At 37.4% G+C, this 10361-nt stretch overlaps 2 protein-coding genes across 2 annotated transcripts in view; both read right to left on the reverse strand.

Annotated features, from left to right (window-relative positions):
* Nucleotides 1-7931, reverse strand: part of cenpe (centromere protein E) — a 30555-nt gene extending 22624 nt beyond the window's left edge. The window contains exons 1-18 of the mRNA XM_016258385.1: nt 7802-7931; nt 6789-6895; nt 6626-6715; nt 5236-5354; nt 4839-4958; nt 4676-4757; nt 4520-4587; nt 4360-4434; nt 4199-4250; nt 3666-3753; nt 2409-2538; nt 2199-2318; nt 1956-2108; nt 1726-1873; nt 1472-1565; nt 635-986; nt 451-507; nt 136-324 (exon numbers count right to left, since the gene is read on the reverse strand). Of these exons, the coding sequence (XP_016113871.1) occupies nt 136-324; nt 451-507; nt 635-986; nt 1472-1565; nt 1726-1873; nt 1956-2108; nt 2199-2318; nt 2409-2538; nt 3666-3753; nt 4199-4250; nt 4360-4434; nt 4520-4587; nt 4676-4757; nt 4839-4958; nt 5236-5354; nt 6626-6715; nt 6789-6895; nt 7802-7857 (2100 nt within the window). The 5' untranslated portion in view covers nt 7858-7931. The remainder of the gene's footprint in view (nt 1-135; nt 325-450; nt 508-634; nt 987-1471; nt 1566-1725; nt 1874-1955; nt 2109-2198; nt 2319-2408; nt 2539-3665; nt 3754-4198; nt 4251-4359; nt 4435-4519; nt 4588-4675; nt 4758-4838; nt 4959-5235; nt 5355-6625; nt 6716-6788; nt 6896-7801) is intronic.
* A 2078-nt stretch (nt 7932-10009) lies between these two features.
* The window catches only part of grk1a (G protein-coupled receptor kinase 1 a), a 13394-nt gene continuing 13042 nt past the window's right edge, over nt 10010-10361 (reverse strand). The window contains exon 7 of the mRNA XM_016258386.1: nt 10010-10024. Within this exon, the coding sequence (XP_016113872.1) occupies nt 10010-10024 (15 nt within the window). The remainder of the gene's footprint in view (nt 10025-10361) is intronic.

A 10361-nucleotide genomic window follows, 5' to 3' on the forward strand; every position in this document is an offset into this window, starting at 1 on the left:
AAATTAAAATATCTTATTATGAGCTGTCAGACACGGATTATCAGAAAGACATGTGTAGAGACATTGTCTTAGTATTGGGAAGAATAATAATAATCCAAGTGAGAATTTCACGTTTTAAAGCTTTGATGTGATCACCTCATACTCTCTCTTGCTCTCCTGTTCTAGTTTCTCAAACTCATCTGCATCTTTCCTCTCATCGATGTCCTTCTGCAGAGCATCTTTATCTTTCTGAAGAGAGTCTTTCTCTGCCTTCAGACTCTCCAGATCTTCAGTTATCATTTGAAGCGTGTGTTTGATCAGGTCTCGTTCGGCAATAACAGCGTCCTTTATAAAATAATTTTCAAAATGGCATTCACAAACCCATTTTACTACAGTAACATGAGGCATTTCCAAATGAAAAAGTACATTTAACAGGCCAAAGAAAAATGCAGGATATTGTTGTTCACTCACTTTCTCAAATCCAAGAGTCTCACAGAACTGAATGGCCTCTTCCAGATCTTTTTTTAGCTAAACAGAACATGGTCAGAAGAAAGAGATGTTTTAAAAACCCATCACTGTTATTCAAAGAGGATGGGCAAATACCTGTCCAACCTCAAATACAAACCAAGAGCTGCTTGTACAACAGCTGTTGTACCTGTTCACATGTGTGCTGTGAGTGCAGCAGGGCTTCTGAAGTTTTCGCCAGCTCTGCCACCTTCAGTTCCAGTGAGGAGGTTTCCTCCTGTGCCTTCTGTTTCTCCTCAACCTCCTTCTCCAGTCGACTCTGCAATGCCTCCATCTGTTTCTCCAGCTGAGAGATTGTCTTCTCCTCTGATGGCGTGGCTTGAGCCTCCAGCTTGTTCTGCAACTCAGAGATCTTCAGCTGGAGTTCAGTGCTCATCTCCTCTGCTCTCTGTTTGCACTGAGTTTCTGCTTCCAGCTGACGCTCTAGAGACGCCACCTTCAACGTCAGCTCGCTTGCTCGGGGCGAGTCCAAGAAATTACTCCTGAAGGAGAGGAGACTCATTAATTGTCATCAGACAGACCACACACACCTGAGAAAAAAAACTGATCTGTTAGTTGATTAATTGATGAGTGCATTTAGCAGATTGTTTTTATTTTTTTTAATGATTGTGATATGTTGGGACCCCGTTGAAAATGAGATGACATCAAGGTGTTTATCCTGATAAATAAGTTCAATTCAAATTCAACTAACGGCAAATGATGCAATGATGAAAACGTGATCAGACCTGTGCAATACTGTAAGTGATTTCACGGCTCCATTTATTTCTGCCCACATAAAATAATCAAATTATGCATGGAAAAGTTTGTCAGAAGACAACATGTATTATTCACTGAAGTTTATATACAAAAACGGTCCCCTCCTGAATGTTCATTTTTAGCAGTAAACAAAACTAGGTAAGCATTTAAATAGCCTATTTTGAGTGTAAAAGCAATTCTGAGACAGTAGTGAGACTAATGGAGTCCTCACCCTTCAGAGGAGCTGCGGACAGTGATGCTGCTCATTTCCATGTCGGGTTCCTCCAGAGCAGTGAAATCAAACCGGCTGTCAAACTCATCCACATCTGTACATAAATTTAAACTGAGTAACAGTTTGGACAGTAACACTTACCATATTTACATTTTTCTGATTAAGTTTTTTTCGTTTACATGTTTCACACCTACTGGATTATAATTTGCAAGTGCACGTAAAGCTAATTTTCTCCAATGATAAGACAGTCATACCCTCTCCCTCATTGGGCAGAGAGCAGTCAGCTCTTCTCTTCTTGATGTACGGCTCTGCGAAACTCATGTCACTCACGCCGAGATCATCATTCAGAAGATGAGCAGACCTCAGCAGCTTCCCACCCCACGTCACTCTCCTCTTTGGAACCTTTACAGTTAAACAACAATCAGATCCATCGACTTCACTAACACCGAGGTTTACTAGTGTTAAAACTAGTGAAATCCGTTACCTTAGGGATTAGGGCCACATTTGAGGCAGTTACTAGTAGCTTGGTTAGGTTCTTAATCCTGTCCTCCTGCTCTCTCCGGAGCTGGTCTTTCTCCTGCAGAAGCTGACACAGGGATTCTCGCTCGGTCGCAGTTGTTTGTGTGACAGAGGAAACCTGTGAAATGAGTTGGAAAACAATCATGTGAGGAGATGATGGGCCATGTTATTGCTGGATGATTGTCAAATAAGTTAACCACATCCTCACCTCTTGCAGACGTCGTTTGAGATCAACAATCTCATTGCGGTATCTTCTCAAGAGAGCTCCTTCATCAGAGACCTCTGTGACATGAGGGTCGTTCTTCATGCGCTTGGCAGCACTAGCAAACTTTAACCACAGTAAGAACCCAAAGAAATTCAATACCTCTACCCATATCAATCCAGAATAAATCCAGTTAAAAAAGGTCTTCTCTCATACCTGTAAAGTGCTGACAGTCTCGTCGACAGTGGCTGGGGTGATGGTGCAAATAATGACAGTTTTGGCATTGCCACCCAAAGAGTTCTGAAGGATCCGGGTCAGTTTACTGTCTCTGTAATTTAAGAAGCCCCTTTTGGATGGAACAGAAACAAGACATTACGTTTTAGCTACAGCTTGACCAAAAACAAATTCAACGTAGTGTTGGGCGGTATACTGAATACCAGTGTTTATTTTTGTTATGATATACATTTTTAAAATACCGCAATACCAGTGTACGTCGCTTAAACAACGTTCGGAACGTGACACTGTTTGAAAGGGGTCCCTTTTCACTGTGGTGAGGGAACAGCTGTATGTGTTACCAAGCGTGAAAGTTCCAAAACTGAAGCTGTAGAACTAATAGAACGTGATGACCCAGAAGAACTCATCCACACTGACTGCCACAAATATCCATCGCCCCCTGCCATCAGCTCCCATGTCGCACACACACAAGTGCGACTTTAGCAACTTTCAGACCCTTTTTTTTCCATAGAATATTCATACTTTTTTGGATAAACCTTAGCTATGGTTCAGTTGGAAGATTTCGCCAGTGCTGTCCCGTGAACGCGAGGTCTGACTTTCCTGGAGAAGTGTCGCCTCTCTCGGCATCTGTTCTGTGCAGTGAGCGGCAGAGAAGCAGTGCATTGTTGACCGCATCGCAACCGACTCGTCAATAAATGAGTACAAAACAGCGTTTCCTAGCACCTGTTGCTTACTGATTGTTTGGAATTATAAATATGAGCGTAGTTCGTCTTTTAATATCACATGCACTTTTGTTTTTTTTTAGTTTGTTACTCAGACGCAGGCAGTGCGCTGCATGAGACTAAAAAGTAATATAGCCAAAACAACCTCATAGCCGCTCTTTAGTGTAGATGCATGTTGATTTTATCAGACGATGCCGCGATTATAAATGAGACTGACTCCTGGTTAACGTATTAAAAGGGGTCGTGTTTAATCACTATTTAGTGTGGTATTTTTTGACAATATTCACTCATCATGACAGTAAAATAGGGCATTCTAAGTCAATATACTGCAGTATTTCCTCTCTCAATCAGTAGAAAATATGGTTAACACCCGGTCATGCATGGAAAAAAAAATAGCGTCATGTACCGTGAAACGGTATAATTTTGAAAAATACTGTGATATAAATTTTTGGTCATACCACCCAGCACTAATTCAACGATGGTAAAACTTCCCATGGTAAGTCATGAAATAACTCACTTCTGACTCTCATCGGATAATTTCTTAATGACTTGACCGAGAGTGAACAAACTGCGGTTTATGTTGCACCCTTCTTTAAAGCGGGCTCCTGAAATGGAGGAACAAGAGAGAGGTTTAAAAAGACCAAAAAATTACCCAAATTCACTGCATTCATTAAACAGCTTTTCAAAAAAGGCTCACACTTTAACTGTAAACAATTCTATGATATATTAAATAATTCTAGATGTTTACTCAATTGCTCCCAATCACTTCCTGTAGTCAGTCAATTTTGACCGCAAACAGGCGAAGTGCGACTTTTTTAATGCCCACTTACAATTATTGAAAGTCCATTTTTTGCTCAAATTGCATATCTAAAAACCACCAACTTTTGAACTTCTCAGATTGAGGAAACCATCTTTATATATATATATATATATATATATAAATAATAATAAATTAATTAATTCATAAAAAAAGGAAATCAAAATCAGTAAAATCTTATAAGGGTTAAACGCAACAGACTAAAAGAAAAAAAGAAAAGAAAAAATCGTTACCCTCAGCTCCTGTTTGACTCGCCCGCTCAGCACCAGCAAGATCCACCAAGTTCTACAGGAACAGGAAACAATAAACTGACTAAACATATTAAATGCTGCTTATCTAAATTACAACAGTGATTGAAATAACACCAACGGTTCCTGGTTTGTTTTGAGCTCACCAAGTGTGACACAATGATGGCTCCATCAGCGTTTTCACCGGACGCCGGGTCACTTCTCTCACGACTCTCCAAGATCTGACGTGGACAAAATAAACGAGACGCTTTAGAGATGAACACTAAATCAGATTCCAAACACACTCCAGTTCATCATGCTTCTTACCATGCGGAAGATGGTGTGAGAGCGGCTGCTACGCTGGTTCATTTTTGTTTTTCCATAATGTCGGTTTTCTGTACAAAAAAAAAGTGATGAAGAAATAAGTACCGCAGTATACCAAAAATATAAAGAATGGCGGACGATCAGTGAATGCAACTTTACTTTCTCCTTTGGTGATCCAGGACAGGGCTTGTTCCGGAGACGTCACCAGCTCTTCTGTCAGATCAGCCACATACACGTTTTTCTGAGGACACAGTTGGCAGGTTAAGAGCTAAAACTACTTTCAAATCGCCAATGTGAGTCCAGTGAAAGATGAACAACTTACGTAGTTCCCTTCACGGATTTCCAGAGGTTTTCTTTTCCAGCTCTCGCAGAGCAAATCTGTGACTGTTTCATTGTAGATTTCCATGTAGCTCACACGCAGGAGAAACTCTTTCTTTGGACACTAGATAGATGCAAAAAAATAAAACTATGGTTTATTCCACTGATACAGAATGAAAAAGACACCAATTATTAAAGGAATACTTCTCTTAAAAATGAAAATGAGCTGAAAATGTACAAGTACACTATTCATTTAATAATTTGTGTGGGGAAAAGACTGAAATATAAGCTGTTATTCACTGTAAAAGGGTTCCTCTGGAGGAGCACTCAGATCTCAAATGTGTCATAGAAATTAAAATTTTTTTTTTAATTTGATGCCAGGAAGACTTGCAAGCACTTACATTTTTAATAGTTTTGAAGACATCAGCCATGGCAAGAGGAATCACTCCAGGGTTATGTTCCCTTCCCATCATGGTGAAGGTCTTTCCAGAAGATGTCTGTCCGTAGGCAAATATCGTGCCTGAAAATAGGAGATTATGCATTAAGAATCAACAGTGACCAAGCAAATGAAATACATAAGTACAAATCATATCCATGTATATTGTGCTCATACATACACTACATAAAATACACAATATATACATTATTTTTGTATGTATTGCAACTAGGGCTGGGCGATATAGCTAAAAAAAAATTTATTGACGATATAATGTTTCATATCGTTCGGTATCGATATAAATTAACCCAATTAATTGAGACAAACAACAAATAATTTTTGTTTTAATCACACACAAAATAAAAATTAAACATCTCATTTCTAATGCTTTATATGCAGATTTAAATAGGTCTTAAGGAAACTTAAGAAAACCCACAGGAGGCCTCTGGAAATGAGCAAAATAATGCAGCACATTTAAATTGTCAACGCAAGGAAACATCGGACTATAAAAAACGTGCATTACGTCTAAATTAACTCATAAAAATCAAATATAGTTTCGTAAATTGTATAAACAATTATGAACAAAACAGCATCATGTATTTATGCATTACTTAATACAAAGAGCCGAATCGCCCATCACACAGATTGCCTTTAAAAACATATGAAATGCAGTGAAACGGAATAAACCTCCACAAATTCGTGACGCGTTTTCTAAAAGTTTAAACTGTTTTAACTTTGCATGGCTTTCTATACATCTCTTGTGTGAGACGTGAGAGCAGCAGTCATATTTGTCCGTCTAAAAAAATGCGCTGAATATGCACTTTGTGTGAATGGCTTGGTTTCGGTTTTAACCTAATCAAGATCTTCTCCGCATTGAGCTTTTATATTTCTCTAATATTTAGAATGAATAACGCAGCAGCGGCGTGTCTCGTGGGCTAGACTAACAAAACATTCAAATGAAACCACGTCACTCACATCATTATTACCGCATCTCACGCACCACTAATGACGCACACCTAACATTCAAATGCAAATGTTTATTTTAAATTTGACAAATATTCATTCTTTATTCACAATCTCCTCATCACAGGCAGGCACAACACTCAATTCAGCATGTGTTCGTGTTCAGCTGTCTGCGTCACTCATAGCACCTGCCTATATCGAAAAAATTTTCTATCGTTATCGAAGAAGGTGTATCATCGATAAATATCAATACTGTTTTATCGCCCAGGCCTAATTGCAACATGTACGGTTTTGTTGACTTGTTTGCCTGATATTGCACTAAGCATGCTTTTCGAAGGATCGATAAAGTACCTTTCAGAATAAATTGTGATTACACTTATTTCTGGACTCACCGTTATAGCCTTCAACTGCTGACACGACCAGTGGCTTTGCAATGTCCTGGTAGAGCTGAGCAGTGGTCTCTTCAGCACTGAACACACGGTCTGAAACACATGAAGGTCAGAACATAAAGCACGGCTCTACTGGTCAGTGAAGATCCGCTGATGTTCAACTCACCGAAGCTGTAGCTCTTAGTTTGAGCTCCATCATCATCCAGCTGATGGATGGCCTGTTTGTCGGCTCTCCAGTAGAGCTGCACTGGCTCTGGGCTTTCAGACTCCTCCCTTAAATCATCAGTATCATCATTAGATTATTGTGGAGTCTGAGAATCAACGTTAAACAGAGCATTAACCATCATAATGCATTCAGGTCCGTTTTGACAAGGAAGAGATGCATAAAAAAAAAATCTAAAACCCGCATAGGTTTCAAACTGAAAGTAATTAATAATTTATTTAGTTTCAGAACTTTTAAGAGTAATATTTTTTGTTTTGTTAGAAATAAATAGGATTCATAAATTTAGATGTATATACATGCACAGACATATATATATATATATATATATATATATATAACACGTTACATTCAAATTCACACACTAATTAGAAGTTGCTGATCAGACACAATATAGGTTTGGTTGAAAAATATGAATAATTAATTTATGACTGTTTTATAAAATAACAATTGGGTCCAAACGGACCCGAAAATCGTAACGTTATACATATTTTGAATGCATTATGAGGATTAATGTAATAAATTCTCTCTATGGTGACTGACAGACTTGTCAATAATTCTAAAACCTGGTAAACCAGCAAAATATGAAGATATTATTATTGACTATCATAATATTATAACATTTTACGGTTTCTATTCTGTTTTTAAAATAGGTTTACTTCAGAAATATAACAAACAGCCTTTTGTATTGATTTAAGAGGATGTCATTAGATAACTCGTCATTCCTTCACTAATAAACTTTTTCAAAATCTCTCAAGACTTTTTTTTTAGCTTAAAATGACCTTTACACACGTAAGTACATTGTTTTTAGAATAGGTTTACTTCCGAAATATAAAAAAACAACCTTTTCTATAAGTTATGCATCTGTTCGCTCCGCCACTAAGATTCTATTAGCAAATAACGTAGGGCTGTTTTATGTTACATTTAGCTCCACGCTCTAAATATTAAGCTTTTCTTACCTTTTAATAAGAGGTCTGACTCTAACGCACACTTTTACTGCGGATTCCTCCGTCATTTTCACTCCATCAACGCTAAACTGACTGAAACTAACCGACTTACTGAGCGCTCAGTGAGATTTAAAATTTCAACCGCATTTCCCATTGGACAGCGATCTGTGCGCATGCGCGCATCAACGGTCACCCATTTCCGTCGAGTTTCCCCCGACCCCGCCTACACGAATTTAAACGAGAACACAGTGAATATGCAATGCATGTACGTGGAAGACGCCTCATGAATATTACTTTTGAGGAATTGTCACTTCGGCGAAAGCTGTGTCATTGTTTATATGTTGTAATATTATACAATTCATTAATTAGGGGTTCAAGTACGTAGTGCTGAAACCCTATTGTAATTGTGAAGATTTTTATTATTATTGTTCTTCTTCCCTAAAGCGGACCGTGCAGCCCAAACCATAAGGTCTAGAGAGCTGAAACTTGGTCAGATCGTAGTAGTCTTCACCGCTATTCAGATCCAAATACTCGCCGGAATCGAAACTGCTCATAACTCTTGACCGTTTATCGTAGACTCAAGTGTCTTATATCATTGGAATCCTTGGCTCAGTCAAAATAAAACGACTGACAGTTGATGGGCACCATTGACTTCCATAGTATGTTTTTCCCTGCTATGGAAGTCAGTGGTGCCCATCAACTGTTCGGATACTAACATTTTTCAAAATATCTTCTCTTGTGTTCAGCAGAAGAAAGAAACTCATACAGGTTTGGAACAAGTGGAGGGTTAGTAAATGTTGACAGAATTTTCATTCTGGAAGTGAACTACCCCTTTAAGTTTTCTGTTTTTGTTGTTACATAGTTTATATGCTGTAATTTTATACAATTCATTAATTACCTTTCGTGTTACCTTTTCCATTTTTTGTTGTTTCTTCAATTGTTTTGGGTTTCAGAATAGTTTTAAATATATAATACGTTTTAAAAACCGTATTTTAGCTAGTGTTTCATGTTTAAAACATGTATTCTGTGTCAATAAATAGGTTTTCACTGGGTCTATCCAAAAACTGACTTTCATTAATAAAAACCCACCTAGAGAAATATTCACTGGAGTAAAAAGTGTGACAGCTAGCTGATGGATTAAACTCCAATATAACAAGAATTCCTGCTTTAAATCAGTGGTGTGCCTTCTTTATTTTTCTCAAAACACACAGAGACCCAGAGCTGAGGTATATTTATGGCAAAACATTTATTTGAAATCATAATTATGACAACTATCACATTATTAAAAAGGATGATTTGGACCTCAATAATCAATGGAACCTAAAGACATTTACAGCTTTTTACATGAATAGAAATTGTTTCCAAAAAGTAGAGCTACCTGTATCTTTGCTAGGGCACTTAAAAAGCGATTAATGCACAGAAGCGTCTTTGTGTTTATGGCAACAACGGCAGGACTAGTCAACAGCACCTGACTATTCTCTAACCCGTTAACCGATCGCTCGACCTCAGACAACATTATTCACTCGCACTGTGAACAACCTCAGACAGGCTCATAAAACACCGGTGGGTTATCACAATCAATAAAGGCATTAATTAATTAAAGCAATTAAAATAAATCACTAAGACCAGTCAAAGACAAAAACATTGAATTCAGGATAAAAAGGGTTTAAAATAAATGAAATAAAAATGAGAAATGCACTGAATTATTCATTCAGACAGTATGCAGTTGTTGAAACTAAAGTCTATTCAAAGCATTTGTAATCCTGAACTTGTTTTTGAACTTGAGTTTACACATGTAATTGGTTATAAACACAAATATACACAGATATTTGTCCAATTTGACATTCAGATCAGAGAACAATGTGATTATTAATAGTATCTAATATTTATTTCACCCTTGTGCTGCTGAAAATCCTATACCTATATTGGTGTTCCTGTCAAAAATGTGCAGCATTTTGCTTGTAAATCTCTCATTATGCTACATTATCACCAATTATTGGATTCAATTCTTTTTGTCAACTTGTTTTCTTTCAGTTAGGACAGGTTTTGTGTTTCTGGAACTGATTGATCGTAGGCCTCATTGATCTGAGCTTATGCACCTGCAGTGTATGACTGAAAAAAAAAACATTATTTGTGGACAATATTCAGTTTTGAGTGGAAAAAAAGCATCATTTATGGATAATTTTGGCAATATACCTTCAAAAACTAAGATGAATGAGCTTAGATCAGTGAGGCCTACGATCAACCAGAACTTCAAAAGAAATTCAAAACTTGTGCTAATTGAAAGAAAGCTGACAGAAAGATTGAATCTAAGTCCATTTGGTTAAAAAAAAAACAGCATAATGACAGATTTACAAGCAATTTTTGTAAGATGGCCATTTTTGACAAGTGTAACAAGGTGGGGGGAAAATCCTAAAAGTTGTCATACCCTGTGTGAGTAAACTCAGAAAGTTTTAATACAATGTGATAACATTTTTGGGAAAAACAACCGGAACACAACACAAGGGTTAATTTTACTTACAGATGTTATAACTTACTGAGCTTTATGGATATCAAAAGAATGACTGCAAAG

This window comes from Sinocyclocheilus grahami, unplaced genomic scaffold (assembly GCF_001515645.1).
Source record: "Sinocyclocheilus grahami isolate Dianchi unplaced genomic scaffold, SAMN03320097.WGS_v1.1 scaffold1678.1, whole genome shotgun sequence".
Taxonomy (NCBI): Eukaryota; Metazoa; Chordata; class Actinopteri; order Cypriniformes; family Cyprinidae; genus Sinocyclocheilus; species Sinocyclocheilus grahami.